The following is a 23,304-nucleotide window of genomic DNA, read 5'->3' as shown; positions in this document are numbered from 1 at the left end:
ATACCCTCTCTGCACGGTCCCACCCAGTTATATACTGGGAGTTCAAAGAGTATTTCTTTTCTTTTTTAATGTATACACATTTTATTTATGTCTTCACCTATTAATGGACATTTGAGCTGTTTATACGTTGTGTTTTTTAATCATTTTATTAGGGGCTCATACAACTCTTATCACAATTCATACATACACCAATCGTGTAAAGCACACCTATACATTCATTGCCCTCATCATTCTCAAAACATTCGCTCTCCACTTAAGCCCCTGGCATCAGCTCCTCATTTTCCCCCCTCCCTCGCCTATACTCCCTCCCTCATGAGCCCTTGATAATTTACAAATTATCATTTTGTCATATCTTTCACTGTCTGACGTCTCTCTTCACCCACTTTTCTGTTGTCTGTCCCCACAGAGAGGAGGTTATATGTAGATCCTTGTAATTGGGTTCCCCTTTCCACCCCACCCACCCTCCACCCTCCCAGTATTGCCACTCACCACTGGTCCTGAAGGGATCATCTGCCCTGGATTCCCTGTTTCCAGTTCCTATCTGTACCAGTGTACATCCTCTGGTCTAGCCAGATTTGTAAGGTTGAATTGGGATCATGACAGTTGGGGGAGGAGGAAGAATTTAGGAACTAGAGGAAAGTTATGTTTCATCGTTGCTACACTGCACCCTGACTGGCTCGTCTCCTCCCATGACCCTTCCGTAAGGGGATATCCAATTGCCTACAGATGGGCTTTGGGTCGCCACTCCGCACTCCCCCCTCATTCACTATGATATGATATTTTGTTCTTTGATGCCTGATACCTGATCCCTTCTACAGCTCGTGATTGCACAGGCTGGTGTGCTTCTTCTATGTGGACGTTGTTGCTTCTGAGCTAGGTGGTCACTTGTTTACCTTCAAGCCTTTAAGTCCCCAGACGCTATATCCTTTGATAACCAGGCACCATCAGCTTTCTTCATCACATTTGCTTATGCACCCGCTTTGTATTTAGCCATTGTGTCTGGGAGGTGAGTGTCATAGAATGCCAGTTTAATAGAACAAAGTGTTCTGGCATTGAGGGAGTACTTGAGTGGAGGCCCAATGTCCATCTGCTACCTTAATACTAAACCTATACATATATGTACATAGATCTATTTCCCCATCCTCATATATAAATGTATTTACAGATGTATATGCCTTTATTTAGACCTCTATTAATGTCTTTTGCCTCCTTTTGCCTCTGTTTCCTTATACTTTCCTCTTGTCCCACTATCATGCTCAGACTTCATTGGGTTTCAGTAATTCCTCTCAGTTACATTACCCTTGGTCACGCCTTACCAGGCCTCCCACACCCTCCTCACCACTGATTTGGATCACTTGTTCCCTTGTCCCTGGGTTTGTTAACACCCACTACCTTTCCCCCCACCTCCCCATCTCCCATGTCCCCCAGAACTGTCAATCCCATTGTTTTCTCCTCCAGATTGTTCATCCAGCCTATCATATTTAGACAGATCTGCGGAGATAATAACATGCACAAAAACAAGACAGAGCAAAGCCAAGGAACAAAATGAAACAAAAAAAAAAAACAACAAGCCAATAACAAAAAAAGAAAACAACACAAGAAAGAAAAGCTTGTAGTTAGTTCAAAGACTGTTTGTGGAGTGTTAGGAGTGTTTTCTGGTCGAGTGTGATGGGGCAGCAAGCCCTGGCCACAAAGTCTATTTTGGTAATCCCTGGGGACTTCGTTGCTCTGTTCCCCTTGCTGTTCTGTTGCACACCCTTAGTGTTTTGCCTCTTTCTCTCTCTCTTCCAATTGGGCGGAATTCCCACACTGTCTCCAGTGTTGTCCCCTGTAAGGCTATGGGTCAGTGAGGGATGTCATATCTCATAGTGGGGCCGGCCATGTGATCTCTGTGGATTGGCTACTCTGAGTAGGGATATCGTCCTCAAGGCTTGGTGGGCCAGGATGTGCTCCACTCTCTCTCCCTCCCCCTTCATTTGTTCCCGTGTGCTCTGATCAGACACGTCCCTCTCCCAGAGCTGCAGATGCAGTGCTGTTCTCTGAAATAAATTTTTCTGTGGGGAGGGGCAGGTGTCCACGTAGTTGGGATTGGGGTCAGCCCCTCAGACCTCTCCACAAGTTGCATTCACATCTTGGAGCACTGGGTTGAAATCTGGTCCCTCTTTCCCTGTGGAGATATAAACAATACCTTCCCCTTGGGTGGGTTAGTGCCCTGTTCCCCCACTACTCATTTTTTATTGTTCCCCCCCCCTTTTTTTTTAGTTGGTTACCATATGTATCCCTGGATTTGGCCTGGCCCCTACCATCCTACCTGGACCTCACCCGAGGATCGAAGAGTATTTCTAAAAGAGCTTCAGGAAGGAATTCACTGCCCCACAGGTGATGTTAAGTCTGACGACTCGGAGGCCCGTGTTTTGCAGCTACAGTGAGCTGGCTGCCGTATGTTCAGGTGCGGGGCTGGGCACTGGACAAGACAGAAGAGAGAGGTGACTGAGCAGCCATCTTGGCCTTTAAGCAGCTCACAGTCCAGGGAGGAAGATGAGCCTGCCAACAGAGCAGCTAAATGATACACACTGAAAGGGACACAACTGGGCCAAAGGATGCGGTCACACTGAGGGCTGAAGAGAAAGGATGCCACTGAAAGGGGGGAGGCAGAGAGCCTGGGGAAGAGAAGAGTCTGAAAGATTTGAATGATTTGATATAAGAGGAGGGGGAACGCCTAACAGGTAGAGGGAACAGCATGTGCAAACGTATGGAGGTTTCTTACCACATTTGTGAGGAGCCTCTTGCCCCCAAGGAGGAGGGGGAGAGAGAGAGAGAGTGTGTGTGTGTGTGTGAGAGAGAGAGAGAGAGAGAGAGAGAGAGAGAGAGAGAGAGAGAGAGAGAGAGAGGTTTTCCTATTCTAGCTAGTTTCCTGTGGAACACCCTAAGAACAATCCCTAGCCCCAATGGAGGCTTACTCAAGCTAAACAACTGTTCACCAAACACTTGAACTTTCCTCGCAGACTGAGGTCTCACCACAGCCCCTCCACTTAAGCTCCCTGACATCGAGTCGATGCCGTGACCCTATAGGACAGGGTCAGTGACCCTATAGGACAGGGCAGAAATGCCCCTGGGAGTGTCTGGGCCTGCAGCTGTTAACAAAAGCAGGAAACCCCATCTTTCTTCCGTGGAGCAACTAGTGGTTTCAAACTTCTGACCTTGTGGTTCGGCTTCTCACTTAAGCTGGGCAGGTATAACTTTCCCACGTGTCAGACGTGAAAACGGCCACTCAGAGAGGTAAAGTGATCGGCTCAGGTCCCAGGTCAGTGGATGACAGGCTAGTTAGGGCTGGAGAATGGGGCTTGAGTGTTCTAGTTACCAAGGAGATCTGGTTGCTCAGCACTCGGGAGCTTCTGCCTCCAGAAGTTGGACACTCTCCTGGTCCTTCTGCCAAAATAGATGAGTCTCTCTCAGAAATGTCGCCTCGTTAAGCCGTGAAGAAGCAAAGGGCACGTTCCATACCCTGTCATTGGAAGAACAAGATGGTCTATGAAAAAAACCATGTCCTTGATGCCACCAAGTCAGTATACAAGTACCCATGGCTGGATTACAGAAACAGGGCCAAAGGTGAGGCTGTCACGAACGGACCAGGGGCACAGACCTGACGGAAAAAGGGTGTCTGGCTCCCACTCCCAGCGGAGAGGCTGGGGGAGCTCAGCTCAACACATCATGGGAGAAAGGACAGGGTGGGTCGGGGGGTACTTCTGTAGCTCCTCACAACCCTGAGCGGGGCCCCCAGTGCCTTCAAAGATGGGGCGCCTGCGTGTCTCCAAGTTTCTGCTCCAGATTTGCACCCTCCCTCCGCCCAACTCTCACAGCTGCAAGTCTCTGTATAAGTCGTCCTGTGCTTGTCCTGTGCCTGGTGCTCTTCCCCCAGGCCAATATCTCACTGACGTCCACTGGTACTGAAGACGCATGCGTGGTCTCTCTTCTGCGATACTCTCCCTGATCCCTACCCTGCACCTGTAACACCAGCCCCACCCTGACTTCCCTCTGTTACTAATTGACATGTCTACCTCGCCAACCAGGCAGGCGGTTCTCTAAGTATGGTCCCTGCCCAGGCCCCCAAACAAGCAAGCAAGCAAACAAACAAACAAACAAAAAAAAACATTGTGAGACTCCACTGCTGCTCCTAGTGACCGCGTGTGTTTTAAAATAGAGCCGCCGCCGCACAGGGTTTTACTATTCGTAATCGTCACGGGCACAGACTGCCAGGCCTTTCTCCCGCGGTGCTGCCGCAACGGTTCAACATGCTGAGTGTTAGGGAAACACGGCTGTAAACCTTTCATGCCACTCGGTGACCTCCTCGCCCCCCAGCAATGCTAATTCTCAGAGACCACCCCTGATCTACTGAATCAGGAACCCCAGGGATGGGCCCCAAAGATACGGATTCCGAAGGCTCCCCTAGCAAACCTAAGGCACATTTAAAGTTGAGGGATGCTGAAGTAAGCCAGTGGCTTTCAGCCTCGGATGACCATTAGAATCTTCTGGGCGCCTTGTAAGCCCGCCTTGGAGAATCTGATCCCGTTAGACTAATGGGATTGTTGGCTACCTTCAGCTCAATTTTTAAGTCGTACGACCCTGCGTGACAGTGCAGAACTGCCTCATAGGGTTTGCTTTATGGGAGCAGATTGCCAGAGCCTAAGGAGCCCTGGTGGTGTAGTGGTTATGCATTGGGTTGACAACCTCGAGGTCAACAGTTCTAAAACACTAACTGCTCCATGGGAGAAAGATGGGGCTTTCTACTCCCAGGAAGGCTGATCGTTTCAAAAGCCCACAGGGCTGTTCTCTGCGTGAGGGTGGACTCGGTGCCAGAGAGTCTGGGTTTCTTTGAGGCGGGTTCAAAATTCTCCCAGATCATTCGAATATGCGGGCTGAAACCTACCTTGCCACCTCAGGGGTTCTCAAAGTTCCACATGCATAGGAATCCATTGGGGTGCTTTTGAACGTGAGGCTCTGGATTCTGTGGGTCTGGGGTGGAGGCAGGGGGGCTGCACTTACTAAAGCACATGGGTCAGAAGTGGCTGGCAGGTCAAAGCCACCAGCCCCTGGGCCAGCAACCATGGGACAGTTCGACTCTGTTCCCTGGAGTCACCATGAGACGGAGAAGCCTCGCTGATGGAGGGTGGAGCTTGAGAGTCTGTGTTTCTAAGATCCGCCCCTACCCCACCCCTTATCCCCACCCCCAACCAAGCTGAAGGGCTGCTGGTCCCTAGACCACTAAGTCCTAGAAGCCAATGAGCCTCTGAAGGGCTGGAATTGCCTTCCTGGTGCCTGGTGAAATACCTGCCACCTTCAGTGTTTCCCAAAATAGGGGATACCACCCCTGGTGGGGGCATGATGCCGGAAGGATCCAGGAGACTTCAAGAGCAGACACCTGCACTTTACCTAAGATTATGGGCTCTGCTATTAAAGTTCTCCATTCCCAGGGCAGGGCAGGGCAGGCGGGGGCACTAAGTAATTTTTTCCCTGAAGAGGGCGCAATCGCCCTGATCCGTTGGGGCTCTGTGCCATGCTGTGATGAAGACACGAATGCCTGAGTAAATGATTCTCTAGCCAACCTTGGCATCTGCCCTCCCACACCCTTCTTCTTCCCCAGAACAGAGAAGAGCCACCGCCATCGTTCACCTACCCTTATCCTGCTACCAGGTAAGCGACTTCGTGTGACCACCCTGGGAGCGGACCCAGCAGACTGGCCCCACCCACGAAGGCCAGCTGGCAGACCCGCCCCCCAGGCACTCACTGTGGGGAGCCAGATGTTCACTCAGTGAACTCGCCCAAGTCACTTTTCCTCGGTGCCTGAAGAGCCGCCTGCCACGGGCCGATCTCGCCACTGTCGAGAGGGTGCCCCTAGGTCTCAGCGACACCAAAGGACAAAAATGAAGACATGCTCCCTGCCATCGAGTCCACTCTGACCTTGGGGAACCCCATATGGTCCCCTGTACAGTTCCCTGTACAGAACCTTATCTGGGCAGAGTGATGACAGGCTCCCTCTTCTCAGTTGCCACGGTGATCTAATAAAAGATAGGCTGTCCAGTCCGATTTGAATTTCAGATCAACAATGAATGATTTTTTTTCATATAATTCTTTCCAAATGTTGTATTCATTATGTGAAACCCATGTGAACCTGGTGTGCCATTGGCGGGGTTTGTTACATCTGACAGCCCCACACACCCCACGTCTCCAGTCTCTCCAGTCCTGATAGTGACCCTGAATACTGTGGTTCCGGTCAGCAGCTGGGGAATCCTTGGCTGAAGGGCCCCTTTCAGTGGGGTCAGGATGGCGCAGCTTGAGGAAGGGGCAGGGAGGAGTCCTGAACAACTCCTGACTCGCCCCCAAGCCCCCACTAGTTGGAGCTGGTGGCCCACAACTGAACTCATACAAGAGGAAGAGCGTTTTCTCGACTAAGACACTCTGAGAAGCTCCCTGCAGGCAGGGAGATGACCGCACCCCCGCGGGACTCACACAGTGAGCCGAAACACACCCCAAACGCGTCATCACCGAGTGAATGACAACCTCCAGGTCAGAGTGGGGCTGCCCCCCCAGGCTCTCCCAGGTTGTGCCCCTTCCTGAAGGCAGATGGCCGCATCGCCCTCCCCCAGAGGGGGCTGGTGGCTTCAAACCACCAACCTTCCTTTAGGCAGGTGGGTTCTAGAACCAGAACTGCTGTGCCACCCGGCTCCCTCTCGGCATGTAGTAAGTACTCCGTAAAAGTCTGCTGATTCCTGAATGATGAGTGGCCCGTCTTTTCCCATCTTCGTGTTATATCCCATCCACCCTCGGCTGTCCTGTGCCATCTCAGGGGGCTTTGAACCCCCCACTACCTTTGCACAGAGCGGCCGATAGCCCATCAATGGTTTCACAAGCCGCCTCTCTTTGGATCCTCACATTAACCTGGAAGGGACACAGGCAAGGAAGGTTTCAGTTCCTTGGCATGAAAAGCAGATGGAGTGAATAACCAGGAGGCTGGGGGGTGCTGGGGGGAGGCCGTGCATCTGGTCGAGAGGACCGACTGCACAGCATCTCCCACGCAGCCCGTGGCTACACCGGGCACCCACAAAAGGGGCCCAGGGGCACCGGCTGAAGGCTATGCTTTGCCACTGCCACCCCTAGATGCCGAAGGATGAGTACCCCCCATCTCCCGAGCTCTGGAGGCAGCACCAGAGCAGGCTGCACGCGGAGCCTTACTGCTACTTCCAGAAACCCGAGATCTACTCCCACTGGCACACTTTCTATGATCCAAAGAGGGAGCGGGAGAGCCCGAAGATCTTGTTTCAGAAAATGCAGGATCAGGAAAGGTGTGTGCTCTGCCCACCCCGAGCTCCCCACACCCTGGAGGAGAGAGGTGGGGCGAATCAGCCCAAAGGGGAGCCTGGGGTACAGGGCATCTGGTTTGGGTGGCTGACGTCCAGTCCATGGGGAGCACGGGTTGTGACGCAGTGAGGAGACGGGGATGAAGGCAGCCACGCTCTGCCATTTCTTGAACAGGGATCTCAGAGAGAGGACTGAATTCCAAAAGCTCCATCTCCCCCTGACCAAACTCCTGCCCAAATCTCAGGTGGGATCTAGGCCCTCAAAGTCTACCTTGTCCGCCTTGAAGTGGCAACGATTAAAGGTCAGGTGCCATGATGGAAGGGCTGGGGAGGCTCCCTCCCTAGGGGTGCCCTTCCCTTGGAGTGCCGCGATCCCTCAGCCCTCAGTCCCTGGGACAGGATGGAAGTGGAGGAGCGCCTTTCAGGCTGAACATCTGGATTCCTGCCTCTTGTCTTTCTCATGGCTGCCTGGGATCCACAGGAGCTCACACACAGTCTGAAGTCTCCCCGAGAGGAGGACCAGCTCTATGCAGCTCAGGTGGGACGAGGCAAGAGTGGTGGAGGGCAGTGACAGGAAGGAGCTGGCTGAGCTAGACAGTGAAGAGGCGCCTGACGAGGGGGTGGTGGGAGTCAGTCAAATGACAAATGCTGGCTGTGCCTCCGAAGATGGTAACTCCAGGGATGGGGGGAGCGGGTACCCAGGGTCTCTTGCTTGCTTCCCTCGCTCTCTGTGCGTGCAGGCTCTGGGGTGCCTGGGCATCAGTGACAAAGTGATCACAGAGGCGCTACGGGCTGTGGTGAGTCTGCAGCGGTGTGGAGAACGGGGCAGGGGCAAACAGAGTGTGAAGGGCACAGAGCAGAGGCATGTGGGTGCAGAACGGGTCACCCCCCTCTGCAAAGGTGTTGGTCAGGCCCAGGATGCAGAGACAGAACTATGAGTAGGTAGCATGGCCCCCACCCCCATCATATCCTGGACTTCTTCCAAGAGCATCTTGGCCAAGGGTGGGAAAGGGACAATCTGGCGATGCCCTTGGCCTAACACAAACGTCCCGACTGAAAGCCACGCAGGAGCCAGGCTGAATTCATTCTCTACCTCAGAATCAGTGCCCCAGGCTGCTGTGCCCATTGGCCACCAGGAGCATGCTCCCTCCGCCATAATCCCACTCAGGTTGAAAGGAAACTGAGTTCTGTGTTGGTTTACCTGTTAGCACGCTTACTCCACACCCCAAAAAATGCTCACCATCGTCATGCCCACAAAAGTGCAGCCCATGTCACATGACACACCTACGAGCATTCTGATCAGAACATGCACGCTTCTACTGAGAACGGAAAATCCTTGAGATGCCAAGTGACCTGCCCAAGACCATTGGCTACTAGACAGCAGCTCGAGAGATGGGAATGAACGTGTGATCTAGTCCAGGGTGCCTCCCATTGTGCCATCCTGCCTGTGCTTTGAGGGTAGACAGGTTTCGTACCCACAAAATGGAAAGAGGTAGGCTGAGTTGAATCCTAAGCCTCTGACAGTCGCTCACCTTGTCCTATGTTTCCCCTACCTGCTTCCTACATCAGGCCAAAACTGGTCCAGAGAAAGTGAAGTTTGAGGCCTGTCGAACCCTGGCCCTCCTGGGTGAGTACATCGTCTCTCGGGATGGAGAACAAGGCTTTCTTTGAAGACAAGGCTTTCTGCTCCTGTAGAGGGTCTGTCTCGGAAACCCACAGGGGCAGTTCTACTCTGTCCTACAGGGTCGCCAGGAGTCAGCATCAACTCGATGGCAGTGAGTTCGATGGGTGGGTTTGTGTTGGTTTGTGGGTTGGTTTGGCTTGGGGAGTTCTCCTATTTCCTGCTGGGCAGAGAAAGGACGGTGGGGTGAAAAGAGCGAAGAGATTGTCAGTGGTGGAGATGGAAGCCTCCTAAGAGTGTGCTGGCGCTCGGTGTCCAGCGAAGAAGGGCCATGCCTGGGGCCGAGTGGGGTCAAATGGCTCGTGGGAGGAAGAAGCCGCCCCTGAGGCTCTGCCCTGACTTGAAGCCTTTTCCTGTGCAGGATGCCTGAATAAGCACGTGATCCAGGTCCTCATGCACCAGTTGAAGGGGCAAAATGAAAACCTCCGAATGGATACACTGGTGGGCCTACGAATCGCTCTGAACAACTGGTTAGCTGTCCCTAAACACAAGGTAATTGAGAGCAGATTTCATAGCTGGGGTAAACTGAGGCATGGTCATCCTGGGTATTGCCTGGGAGTTGTCTTGGGATGATCGCTGTAGGTTGCACTAAGGAGAGTTGTTTCTTGTGGAGTTGGCTAGAAGCATGTGGCTCTGCCACTTATTGTCATCGGCAATGCCCACAGTCACAGACTGGGGCATCTGTCAAACAGAGACCATACAATCTTCTAGCATTGTTGAGAAGATTAGATGAAAGAGATGTGCGTGTAAAGAACCTACGACAGTGCATATGCTCTTTCAATGGCAACCCTAATTATTATCAGCTCTGATAGAACCTGTTAAAGCCCAGTCTCTGTTGAAAGAATTGGGACCGAGAGTCCTCTGACTCTACTCTGGACTTCTTTTCCCTTTGATTGTCTTACTCTGAGCCCATCAATGTCGCAAGGGAGACAGAAACCATGATTCATTCATTTATTTAACAAATACATACTAAACCCATATCATGTGTCAAGGCTCCAGGGATTGATGGAATACCTATTGAAATGTTTCAGCACTGAAAGCACTCACTGGTCTATGCCAGGAAATTTGGAAGAAAGCTATTTGGCCAACTGACTGGAAGAGATTCATATTCATGCCCATTCCAAAGAAAGGTGACCCAAAAGAATGCTCAAACTTTAGGACTGTGTTAGCCTGGGTTGACTAGAGAAACAAAATCCAGAGATTCTTGCATGTGTTTAAGAGAGAGTTTTATATCGAAGAGTAGTTGTATATTAAAAAAAAATCCTCGCCCAGTCCAGATCAAATCCATAAATCCGATATTAGCCCATATGTACAATACCAGTCTATAAATTCCTCTTCTGACTCATGCAACACATGCAATTATGCCTAATGAAGGAAGATCACAGGCCTGTGGGTGGAAAGTCTTGTGGGTCCAGTGGCAATGGAAGCATCTTCAGGGCTCAGTATGGCTCCATGTGGCTTGTCAAGAGGAAGGTGGAGCAAAGAAAGTGTGTTCCTCCAGGGAGGAAGACAAGAATTCCCAGAATCCTCAGGAGAAGGCCATGCCCACACAGAGGCCTCATTGGCTATGGCCTGATTGATAGGCTAGACTCCCACCACCCCTTCACTCAAGTTGACAGGAAATTATGTAACTGCCACAAACAATATTATTGATATCTCACGCAAGTCAAATTTTGCTTAAGATCATGCAACAATGGTTGCAGCAGTACGTTGAGGGGGAACTGCCAGAAGTTCAGCTGGACTCAGAAGAGGACGAGGAGCGGGGGATATCATGGCTGATGGCAGGTGGCTCGTGGATCCTGGCTCAAAACAGAGAATGCCAACAAGATGTTTTCTTGTGTTTCATTAACTATGTAAAGGCATGCAACTGTGTGGACCATAATAAACTGTGAGAATTCCAGAACACCTTACTGCATCCATTCAGAACTTGCACAGGGATCGAGAGGCAGTCGTGCACACAGAACAAGGGAACGCTGTATGGTTTAACATCAGGGAAGGTGTGTGTCAGGGCTGTGTCCTCTCACCACACTTGTTCAATCTGTATGAAGCCGGATTAACTGAAAAAGAATGTGGCATCAGGATTGGAGGAAGGCGTATTAACCACCTTCAATACGCAGATGGCACAGCTTGCTGAAAGTGAGGAGGACATGGATTCCCTGCGGATGGCGATCAAGGACTGTAGCCTTCAGTGTGGATGACAAGTCAATGTAAAGAAAACCAAAGTCCTCACAACAGGACCACTAGGTAACACCATGATAAATGGAGAAAAGGAGGCTGGAGTTGTTTTGGATTTTTATCTTGCTTAGATCCACAATCAATGCTCATGGAGGCAGCAGTCAAGAGATCAAAATCGATGTATTGCACTAGGTCAATCTGCTGCAAGACCTCCTTAGAGTACTGAAGAGCAGGGACAGTACTTTGAGGCCTAAGGTGTGCCTGACCCAAGCCATGGTATGATCCACTGCACCGTATTGCATGTGAAAGTTGGACATTGAACCAGGAAGACCATAGAAGAACAGTGTATTTGAATCGTGGTGCTGGAGAAGAACATTGAAAGCACCAGGGACTGCTAAAAGGACAAGCCGATCTGTGTTGGAAGAAGTAAGGCCAGAGTGCTCCTTCGAGGCCAGGATGACAAGACCTCACCTTACCTACTTTGGACATGTCGTCTGGAGAGACCAGTCCCTGGAGAAGGGCATCATGCTTGGTAAAGTGGAAGGCACTCAGAAAGATGGATTGACACAGTGACTGCATCAGCGAGGACCAATTGTGAGGATGGTGCAGGGCCGGGTGTTGTGCACAGGGTCACTATGGGTCGGAGCCAGTTCAATGGCACCTCACAACATCATCTGTCCAGTACTGTTAGAGACCTTTGGGGTCTATCAGTGCAAAGACAAAGCGCCTGCCCTGCGGGGCTTATATTGTAATGGAGGAAACACACAATACCAAGTAAGAATAAACACATCGGATCAGTCATGTCTACAGAGAAATCTGTGAGAGCTGGAACTTGTTGGCGCTGCCTTGCTTTTCTGGGTCTCACAAGTTGTCTGCTTTTGACAAGGCGCAGCCTGACCATTGTTCAAGTGCTCCTTCTAGTTGACTATATGTGAGTTTCCCTTCTTTGGCATGCGTCTACCTTATACAGGTTGCGGCTTTTGCGAGTCTCGCTGCAACGTTAGAAGTGAGACGTGGCACCTGCAATGGGAGAAACTAGGTAGCAAAGTGAGTGCCGAGCAACAGGGGCTAACATCAGGAAGGGTCAAGGGGAGGGTCATCAGGAAGGCTGCGTGCGGATGGGAATGGACTGCAACTTTTAACCATGGTGGTGCCACTTTAAACCAAGAAGGCTCCCTTCAGAGAGTGACAACTGAGCAAGAGCAGATGCGTGCTGGGCCTGGTCCAGGAACAGCAGGAAGACCAGTGCTCCTACAGGGGAGTGGGGCCAGAAGCCTGGGGACACGCAGCCAAATCCAAGAAGCTCACGGTGGACTTCTGGGTGGTTTTCAACATCGGGGCTTTTAGTTGGAGTGGAACAGGGAGCTGCTAGAGCAGTGGGTCTCAATCTGTGGGTCATGACCCCTTTGGGGGGGTGTTGAACGACCCTTTCACAGGGGTCACCCGATTCATCACAGTAGCAAAATGACAGTGATGAAGTATCAACGAAAATATTTTTATGGTTGGGGGTCACCATCACATAAGGAGCTGTATTCAAGGGTTGAGGCATGAAGGTTGAGAACCACTGCGCTAGAGGTTCTTGAGCAGAACAGTGGCATGATCGAACTTGTATTTCAAAAGGTTCTCTCTGAGGGCTGAGTTGGTGGGGAATGGAGTGGGGTGATGGCCAAGAGTAGCAGCAAGGAGGTCAATTAGGGGCTCCTGAAACAACGTGGGGAGAAACGGCGAGGCTTCCCCAGAGGGGAGCTGTGCGAGGTGACTCCGTGCTGGAAGACTCTCCTCGGAGAGAGGGCTGGAAAAGGACGTGTTGAAGCGCGATGACACCGCGGGGCTTTGTTTGTTTTGTCTTGTTGACAACAGAGAAGACGAAGTTGTCATCAACGAACATGGAAACCGAAGGTCTAAGTGGAATTGGTTTGGAGGTCATGTCAGAAGTTCAACTCCAGACAAGTTATGTGTGAGCTCTCTATTGGGCTTCCCTGGAGATGAACAAGGAAGTCATCGGATACACAATCCATGGCCTAGGAGGGATGTCCAAACGAGAAATCGCAATTTGGAAGTTGTCAGACTACCGACGGGCTGTACGGTCATGTCTCTGGACAGCATCGCAAGAAGAAGACTCAAGCTTGGGGACCCCAGTGTGCAGAGAGCGGGCAGAAGCGGCAGCGACAAACACTTCCTTTCTGACCGCAGCCCAGGCATGGGACTAGCTCTGCTCTCGTGCAGAGGGCATTGGAAAGCGGAGTACTGCAGGTGCAGTCAGGTGAACGTTTAACGCCTATCATTTGCTCTCCTTTCGATCCATTTTAAACGTGTCCTAGTTTTTCATATTGTCTGCTTTTTCGGGTTTTTTTCTCTGTTTTATTGTGCTATTGCTCTTGTTGCTTGGTTTTGGTTTTTTACAGGTTTTTGTTACGTTTGGAGGAGGGTCCTATGTTTTCTGCATATGAAATCCAAGTTGGGTCAATCTAGAAAGACAGTAACTGGAGTAATGGTTTCTTGGGCACAGCAAGGGAGGGGGAGGAAACATGTAGTTAATAAAAATAAGCACAATAAAGAAGATGTTCTAAGTGTCTGTGGTAATGCCACTTCTTCCTGATCTGACTGAACTGTTGAATTGCATGATATATGGATTAGATGCCAATGAAATTGTTTTTTGGTCTTTTTTGTTTTTAAATCATTTTATTGGGGGTTCCTACAAGTCTTATCACAATCCATACATATATCCATTCTGTAAAGCACATTTGTACATTTGTTGCCCTCATCATTCTCAAAACATTTGCTCTCCACTTAAGCCCTTGGCAGCAGCTCATTTTCCCCCCTCCCTCATGAACCCTTGATAATTTATAAATTATTTTATCATAACTTATACTGTCTGACATGACCCTTCACCCACTTTTCTGTTGTCCATTCCCCAGAGAGGAGGCTTTATGTAGATCCTTGTAATTGGTTCCCCCTTTCCACCCCACCCTCCCAGTATCACCACTCTCACCACTGCTCCTGAAGGGATCGTCTGTCCTGGATTCCCCGTGATTCCAGTTCCTATCTGTACCAGTGTACATCCTCTGGTCTAGCCAGATTTGTAAGGTAGAATTGGGATCCTGATAGTGGGGAGGAGGAAGCATTTAGGAACTAGAGGAAAGTTGTATGTTTCATCATTGCTACACTGTACCCAGCCTGGCTCATCTCCTCCCCGCAGCCAATGAAATTGTTTAAAAAAGAGACACTAAAGCAATTCTTTAAAAAAAAAACAAAAAAAGCCAGCAAATACTGTGTAGTGGCCCAGGAGGAAGGAAAGCAACCAAGAATGTGGTAGTCTGAAAATCAAGTGAAGAAAATATCCAGAGAGGAATGAACTGTATCAAATAATACAAGGGCTGATCCTTGCTAAGTGGATTTAACAACATGGAAATCATCGATTGCTTTAACAAGATCACATTCATTGGGTATTGGGATGCAGGCATGTTTGGAGTTGGAGACTTCAAGGATGGATAGCTTTTCAAGGGGGGTTTCTTGGAACGGGTAGCAACTGGCAGCCACGGTGATTCTGAGAGTGAAAAAGTACGTGTGTTGTGATGCTAGGGACCAATGATTGTGAAGAGTGGGAAGCGTTGCTGTCGTAATGTGCTGAGTCACTGAGGGGTGGGGGGAGATCTGATGTGCACGTGGGCAGGCTCGCCTTAGCCAGATAGGTGGCCAGAGCCCACAACAGCCACTGGACAAGCAGCTCGTATGAACGCAGGTGTTCATATTGCTAGAGATGGTGATGTCTGTGGGATTTCTTTCCTAGCGGCTTTTATTTTCTTGGTGAACAAGGTGATCAACTGTCCTTGGGAGCCTCTCCGAGGGAGAGGAGAGGAAAGAGTGGGCCGGGGAGAGGGACAGAGATTTGCTCTGGGCGCACAGGATGAATGCCAGGCAGCAGCAGGGAGGGTCTGCAGAAGCTTGGTGCTCAAGTATGTAAAGCAAAAGCGATTGCCACGCCTGTAGGTGTTTTTTCCCAGGAGTCCGGTCACAGAGTTGGATGTAACCCAGATTGTGGTTTGGTCAAGGGGACAACGATGAAGCAAGAGGGGGTAAAGGCACTGAGAGTGAGGCAAGGGGGGAGTCCTAGCAGGACCTGGGAACTGAAGCTAGGCGAAGAGGGAAAGAAGGTGAGGAGCGCTGGAAAGGTGGAAGGACCCTCAGAATGTCAAACAATTGTTAGTGTCCAGATACTGCAGGTGACCTGCACAGATAAGCCCTGAAGGTCAAAAACTAAGGTCCATGAAATGGGGATTAGGGAGAACTGGCAGTTAGAAGTTCTCTCTGTGAAAATTAATGGCTGAAATCAGTCATTTGAGAAGCGTTGAATCAATTTCTCATGTGTGTGTGTGAGTGTGTGTGTGTGTGTGTGTGAGTGAGTGTGTGTGAGTGTGTGTGAGTGTATGTGTGTGTGAGTGTGTGAGTGTGTGTGTGAGTGTGTGTGTGTGAGTGTGTGTGTGAGTGTGTGTGTGTGTGAGTGTGTGTGAGTGTGTGAGTGTGAGTGTGTGAGTGTGTGAGTGTGTGTGTGTGTGTGTGTGTGTGTGTAAGTACCTGGAATTAAAACAGGGCCCTAAAGAATAACAGGAGATAAAATCATAGCGAAATGAGGAGTTGTGGGCTGAGGAGCCAGGAGGTGTCAGCAAAAATAAGGGGGTGGATGGAATCAAGCAATGATATGAGATTGTTTAGGGAGGAAGGAAAAGGGTCAGAGGCAAGTGAATGGCCCTTTTGTCAAGTACAAAGCCTGGCTGGGGGCAGAGCCCGCATCCCGCCGCTGTTTCTCCTCTGTCTCTCCTTCAGAGGACTCCTGTGGGGGATGAAGGGAAGCTGGTGTGTCTGCTGCAGATGCTGATGAGAAGGTTGCCCAACGAGGCGGCTCTGGAAGCAGCCCTGTGCTTGGGCTTCCTGAGGCCCTGCAACACGGAAGTCCAGGAGTTCTTGCTCCGGTGCCTGGGCCAAGGACCTAAGACCCAGCGGATGAAGGTGGGTAAACGGAGCTCAGTGCTGCCCTAGATAGGTCCAGACCCTGCCATCCTCACTTCAAGGGGAGCACACTGTGTGTGTCCATATAAGCAAGCAGGAGTAGGAAGTCGTGTGGACAAGTGTCTGTGTTTATCTGAAACGTATGGAGGCTCCTTTGTCTATGTGCCCCTCTGGGCACACCAAGCCTGTGCTCGCCCTCAAAAGCCCAAGAGGCAAGAGAAAGACCCCCCACCTGCTCCTCCCACCAGCTCTCAGCTTAGCCCTCAAGGCCCTTCTCTTGGCCCTGCCCGCCCTCGTGCTGCCCCCACAGGCACTGACCATGCTGGTCTGGAAGCTGCATGTGCACTCAGCCGAAGTCATCAGGGCCATCCTGGAGCAGCTGTGTTCTTCCAGTGTCCTGGAGGTAAGCTCTGGGCTGCCCTGTGACCTCCTTCCTCCAGCACTCGGGCAGGGTTGAGGAGTAAGCAAGGGCCTACCCCTTTCCCACCCCGGCCCTCAGCACCGCTTGGAAGCCACCAAGATGCTCAGGATGATTGGGCTGGAAAAGATCCAGGCACAGGGGCTGCAAAGACTCACCTTCGACCTGCTCAGGAAGAAGATACATAATGAACCCTTCGTGGTGAGTGCCCCAGGCCTGCCTCCGCTCCCTCCCCGGCTGAGCTCTCCTCCCCACAGTACCACATTCATCCTGATGCAGAGGCGCTGCTTCCCATGTTACATGGGAGCCACTCCTCCCTCCTCTGCAAGGTAAAAACCTCCCGCAGGATTGCACCCGTCCTGGGTGGTAACCCTCTCTCCTCCTGTTAAGATACCATTGCTCCTTGGAGACCTATCCAAATGCCACCTCCTCTGGGCAGCCTTCCCGAATTGACAGTCAGAATGGGGTTCCTTTTGGTTCCTGAGCCTTGACCTTTATTAGAACTTGTTACAGAACCAGTCACAGCCCTTCCAGAGACATCCTTCTGAAACTTCCATCAGAATGTGCCTCAGCCCTGCATGAAACTTTTCAGTGGCTCCCTAATACCTGCTCACCATCTTACACTTAGGGCAGCTATGTCCTGACAGGCACCTCTTCTTGAATTTACGTATTGACCTGCTAACCACAAGGTCAACCATTTGAACTCACCAACCACGCTGCAGGGTAAACACGACACTTTCTGCTCCCGTGAAGATTTAGTCTTGGAACCTCCACGAGGACAGTTCCACTCTGCTCTGTAGGAGATTGCTCTGAGTCAGAATTGACTCAATGGCGATGATTGAGTTTGCTGCACAATTTTGTCCCTCTCTGCCCCCTGGTGGTGGTGTCAGGAAGTGTTGGACAGCTCACTGCAAGGTCAGCAGTTCAAACACTCCGGCTGCTCAGAGCAGGCAAAAATCTGAAGATTTACAGCCTCTTTGCGGGGTTTGAGAAGTTGTTTAAATTGAATATAACGATGATCTGAAATGTAAACCCTCACCAAATTCACAAGGAAACTTTTTTTAGGGGAAAAAATCCAAAGGCTCAGAAACATTAGGTAGGGCCGACATGGGTCGGCTCGGAATCAGCTCATTGGCGGTGGGTTTGGTTTAGGATTGGTTTTATTTTATGCTGCCTCTCAGCTCCAGACTTTTGCTCATGCTTTCTCCCACCCCCACCCCTAAAGCCCTCCACCTGGTTAACTTGCACTCACTCTTCAAGATGCAGCTGTAGGGCCCCCTTTTCCAGGAAACCTCCCTGGTTCCCAAAGCTGAGTCACAAGACGCTCCGACGCTCCAACACTCCATCGCTCCCCCTGCCCCTGCTTTAGCTGCAACACTCACACAGTACTCTAACGCTGTACTGATCTGTTTCCTCACCCGCACCATCAGCACCAGTCCAGTCAAGGCAGGGACCGCATGCCCACCAAGTCTTCAAAATAGGTTTGGGACACACACTTCATGCGCTCTCACTCTGTCGTCACGCGCCTTGCTCCCCCTGCAGGCTATGAGGCAGACTGTGGCTGAGACGGTGGAGCAGCTCAAGATGAAGCCTATGATGATGAACTTGGTTGAGGAGTGAGTGGCCTGGGTTTGGGAACTGCCAGGGCCAAACCCCCAGCTGTGGGAAAGGAGGAGTGCCAGGAGTGCTGAGAGCCTGCTGCCTATGTCCCTGGGCAAGTGACCCTTTATCCCTGGGCTTTTCTTCGTCCACCAAACAGGTTTGCTCATGAGGCCCTCCACTCACGGTTGCTATACACTGAGGTCATGAAAAGGGTTCGTAAACGGACAGATGGGAATCCTGATTATCATTCAGTGCCTCCTCCTGCAGGGCCCCCTTCCAGACCCAAGAAACAAGAGGGGGAGATGAGTGACATGAGCATCCCTCACTGCCACTGTGCTTGTGAGAAGTAGCAATCAGCCATGCAACCTTTAATTGGACGGCACTCTCTTCTGCACAGGCAACTGAAAAGCCACAGTGTCGCTGCACGCCAGGAAGCTGTCGTCTCCTTGGTAAGAACTGCCAGCACGCTCTCTCTGACGGGCTGATGGCAGGGGGCAGAGAGCTGGGCAGAGTTCTAGGGAAAAGCAAGGGCTGCGATGTGGAGGGAGGGTGTTCACCTGGGCTTTCTGTTTAGTTGCCAACCCTGCCAAGGATTCCTAGTCACCTTTTCTTCAGGATTGGGGTGGGGGGTAGGATGAAAGGCAGGGGCGGGCGGGTGGCGTCTTGCCATTGACATTACAGAAATGATCTTGCAGAGGCCTAGCAAGGAAGGCGATTGCATGTAGGAGCAGGGAAAGGTAGTGGGTGCTCTCCTAAGGGTCTCCAGGCTGCAGGGTCTCTGCCACGGAACAGGAACGACCAGGCACAGGAACGACCAGGCACAGGCAGGGCATCTTCCTGGAGCTGGCTGCTAAGGCACTCTTCCGGTGTGCCTGCACATGGCCAGGCGGCCTTGAAGTTAGCAGGATGTTCTTTGCATCTTAGTTTTCCACCAAGTTTTGGGAGCCCCCTGGCCAGTGCACACACACATGAACCTGAGCTCCCACTCAGGAGGCCAGGAAGTGGAACCCCACCAACTCCCTCACCACTTCTAAGCTCATCTCTCAGAAGTCTGCCTCTCTGCCTGCCTCTGCCAGGGTGTGCTGGGGGTCCGCAGCCCACGGGTGTACCACTTACTCCTGGACATGCTTGATGCAGAAAAGAGCCAGGAGATGAGAGAGAATGTAAGCCATGCCTCTTCCTCCTCTCCCACCACTAGCTCCTTGCCATGAGTGAAGTGGGGAATGAACTCCCAGACGCTGGCCCTTGGCCTCATCCCTGGGAGCTCTTCTTCCGGTGAGCCCTGCTCTCCCATCCTAACCCTGAAATACGTCAACCAAGGGCCTTTGATTCACTGCAGCTAAAGAAGACATTAATCCTTTTGGCCTCGACTAACCCCTGGGTCCGAAAAAGACTGAAGAACAAGGTTCTCTTTGTACATGAGGAGCCTCCGACCAATGTGAAGCCAGAGCCTATGAGGTTCTGGGCAGAGCCCGAGAGCCCTGAAGAGTTAACTACCCAAGACTTGCAACATGTGCAGCTGAGACCCTTTTTTATTGCCCAGTGCAGCACCAAGATGGACCAACAGACCAAGCTGACGGCCCACGACAGATCTGACTCACACTTCCCCATCAGCCCCCATGCTGCCCCATCCCGTTTCTCTAAAGCAGTAAAAGCTCTACTACAGGCTAATGGGCCCTGTGAGCCGGAGCTCAGGAGACAACCCAAGAGCCTTGTCAAAACCTCCAAACAGATCATATCTGCATGCCGAACTTTCACTGATAAAGCAATCCATACCCTTTTCCCCTGAATAAACATGCTGCTCCACCCCGCCCCCACTCCTCTGAATCACTGTCTCGGCTGTGTCCTGCATCTTGTCACACTGCAGGGGCGTCGCTGAACACATCTCCTCGCTCCCAGTGGGGTGATCTTTCCACCCAACCACAAGGCCTTTCACCAAGGAAAACAGGGAAGGCCAGAGCCAGCCACCCTAAATCAAGTAGTTGTCTAGGCCCAGAATTGGATGACAAGCTAGATGGAGCTGCTGATAGAAAATTAGGAGGAAATCCTGTGAAACTTGGCTTTGAACCCCACCCCTACCCAGTTCCCTGTCAGCCAAATCAGTATCCAGTCTGGAACTAATGAAGCAATAACCAGGACCAACTCTCCTCTCTGCAGCCTCTTCTCACACACCTTTCTACTTGAAGGATCTTACTCCACAGTGCAGTGCTGTTCAGGGCTTCCTTCATCCGGCTCTGCTAGCCACAGCTTTAAAAGGAGCCCTGCTAAGCTCAACAGCAGCTCCACGTGAGGTTTTCTACTCGAGGCTCAGAAACCCCCAAGGGCACTTTTACTGCCCTACAGGGTTGCTGAGTCAGACAGTGAGGTTTTGAGCCATAGACTGTAAATCCAACCAACAGGGTGGAACCATGCAGCTTGGGTGTATTTCCTGTTCCCGATGGCTGTAGGGAAATGGCCAGGTGGGGAAATATCAATGACTCGGTTGTGAATGAAGCCTATGGTGGAGCAGCTGTTGGGCAGCACCCCAGAGCTCCGTAACACGTGGGTTCAAACATGGTCACTGTAGGGATGGCACAGGGCCCGGGCAGTGGTTGGTTCTGTGGTCAGAACCCACTGGATGGCACATAGCTAACATACACAATACATGCAAACTGAAAAATTAACAATACAACCTAGGTTGTGTATCTCATCTAATCTGAATGGAGGGTGGAGACACTGAAGTGGGTAAAATAAGTGGCAGAGGATGGATCAAAAGTTCTACTCATCCTCAAAACACCATCACTGAGTGGACTCGGACTCACAGCAGCCCTACAAGAGTGCAACCACTTGGTAGTGTTTCAGGAAGCAGACTGCCTGCCTCACCTTTCTCCCGCGGAGCAGCTGGTGCAGTCCAACCACCAACCTTCCCAATAACAACACACACCTAATTCACACTAAAACTCAGACAGTCACTGCCCTGAGTTTCCTAGGCTATAAATCTTTGAGTAGAAAACATCTTTCTCCAGAGGAGCAACTGGTGGTTTAGAACTGCTAACTGTATAGTTACCAGCCACAGGAGTAACACACTGCCACCAGGCCTCCTACCACACCCCTAGGACTCCTTAAATGCACTGCCATTGGAGTCCATTTGGACTCGAGTGGCAGTCTCAAGGCAAGGCTGTCTTTATGGAAGCAGATGACCTCATCTTTATCCTTTGAAGGTGCTAGTGACTTTGAACTGCCAACCTTACAGACCCAATGCCTAACCCACAGTGCTACCAGGGTTCCTTACTAACCCAACCAAAGCCATTGCCATCAAACTGATACTCACAGTGACCATATCTAAGATTTCTGCTAACACTCTATATGGGATGGACTTTTTAAAAAAATATATTTAAACTATTGGGGGAGTGGATCTTTACAGGAGCAGTCTCATCTCGGGGTGAGTGGTGGGTTTGAACCTTCAATCTTACAGCTAGCAGTCTAGGGCTTACCCAACAGGGTCACCACAGCTTTCTAATGAAAGATGAGGCTGTCCCCTAAAGACTGACATGCTTCAGAAACCCTATTCAGGGTCACTCCGAGTCAAAACCAACTTAGTGGCACTAGCAACTGGATATAATCCAAACCTAAGGATAGGTCAGGGACTAGGCACAAAGATGTGGTAGTCATCACTTACAGTAAACGATATTCAAAGCCATAGTCTGAATGAGATCACGGGGGAGGGGGAGAGGATCTGAGCTCAGGCTAATGTCATCTCGCACATGACTTACCATTCTGTCCGTCCTCTCAATTTCACTATCCACAAAGGAACCATACGTCTTCCAGCCATGCCACTCAAATCAGAGCAGGCCTCTCCCTGCTAACAATCTTATAGCGACTCAAAAGGCTGGTGGTTCAAATTCACTGCGGCAACAACAATCTGCTTCTCAAAGACAAGTTATTGAAGCCTATAGAGCACTTTTTTTCTTAACTTTCATTAGTTTTAATTTTAAGTTTAATTTACTCCTGAGTCATGTTTTTGCTGCTTCGGTTTCTTCTGAGATAATTTTTCTTCTGTGCAAGCTCCTCTGGTTTAGGAACAAGTGGCTCCTTTCCCATCAGGCTCACCTCAATGTGGCAGGGTGAGCTCACTAAAGAGTTGATCGGACTGCAAGTTCTCCAAGTCCAGGGCTTTTTCTCCTGGGATTTGCTCACTGATCTGGGAATCTGAATTCTTAGATTCAACATTAGTTTCTGCATTTTTAAGCATGTGCAGCAAAAGTTCCACTTTTGGGTCCATCGATCCTGGGCCCAACCCGTTTGGCCTGGGTACAGTACACCTCCCAACTCTCCCACCCCTAATACTGGGATGGTACATTTCCTCTTGAGAGACATCTTTCAAGTACTTGGTGGCTTTCTGGATATGCATACCCTTAATGGCCTGGGCTGTTTCACAAGTGTTCTTAAAATGGCCCTACCGCTTTGACTCGCTTGACTTGCACGATCCTAGATTCGACTCTCTTGACTTGCACGATTTTGTGGGGGTTTTCTGAGTAGAGTAACAAAACGTTTTAGGAGTCCACCACGGGCCATTCCAGCAAGAGTGCAGTTCTATTCTGAAGCACATGGGCTTGCCATGAGTCAGGATTAACTAACTCCATGACAACTGGTTTACTGAGTTCGGAGGGAGGGTAAAAATAAGACCATATATGACTGCTCACTTCTCCATTTCTTTTACATGCAAACCTCTGAATCCTTTCCAGTAACTGACCTCTATGCAGTCTTCCAACCGTGCAGAGCCCGCTCCCCACTCCTGATCTAGTCAGGTCATTCCTTTCCTGCTGCAAGCAGCATTTCCTTAGCCCAGCCCCCTTTGTTTGGCGAATTCTTACCTAGTCTTCCCTCAAGACTCAGTGATCCCAAAGTGACCAGAGAAAGTGCTCTCAAAGCACCTTATACTTCTCCTTATTGGAGCATGTATCAAACGATTTTATTATCTATTTACTTTATCAGTAATGTACCAGCATCTGGTCTTGTGCCTTACTCACAAGAAAAGGTTATGTAGTTTTTTAATGACACGAAGTACAATGCTACCTTAACCCTGG

The 23,304-nt window shown here is 50.6% G+C and overlaps 1 protein-coding gene across 1 annotated transcript; it reads left to right on the top strand.

The window, feature by feature from the left end:
• The first annotated feature begins 3,524 nt into the window (after window positions 1-3,524).
• Window positions 3,525-20,027, top strand: HEATR9 (HEAT repeat containing 9). The gene is made up of 15 exons (XM_075559624.1): window positions 3,525-3,609; window positions 5,642-5,691; window positions 7,156-7,340; window positions 7,531-7,657; window positions 7,837-7,893; window positions 8,096-8,152; window positions 8,925-8,982; window positions 9,398-9,528; window positions 16,036-16,218; window positions 16,529-16,621; window positions 16,718-16,837; window positions 18,179-18,252; window positions 18,636-18,687; window positions 19,315-19,401; window positions 19,578-20,027. The coding sequence occupies exons 1-15, from the start codon at window positions 3,525-3,527 to the stop codon at window positions 20,025-20,027; spliced, it is 1,809 nt and encodes a 602-aa protein (XP_075415739.1).
• Window positions 20,028-23,304: the final 3,277 nt, after the last annotated feature.

The sequence above is a fragment of the Tenrec ecaudatus genome, chromosome 10 (assembly GCF_050624435.1).
Source record: "Tenrec ecaudatus isolate mTenEca1 chromosome 10, mTenEca1.hap1, whole genome shotgun sequence".
Lineage (NCBI taxonomy): Eukaryota > Metazoa > Chordata > Mammalia > Afrosoricida > Tenrecidae > Tenrec > Tenrec ecaudatus.
The sequence above is the reverse complement of the archived record's forward strand: the minus strand, read 5'-3'. Positions and strand labels throughout refer to the sequence as shown.

Excerpts from the sequence above, each read along its gene's own strand:
- HEATR9 (XM_075559624.1), top strand. The coding sequence starts at position 3,525 with ATGGTCTATGAAAAAAACCATGTCCTTGATGCCACCAAGTCAGTATAC. Across the intron at positions 8,153-8,924 it reads CAGAGGCGCTACGGGCTGTG|GCCAAAACTGGTCCAGAGAA; the intron begins GTGAGTCTGCAG and ends TTCCTACATCAG. Across the intron at positions 18,253-18,635 it reads ATGATGAACTTGGTTGAGGA|GCAACTGAAAAGCCACAGTG; the intron begins GTGAGTGGCCTG and ends TCTTCTGCACAG.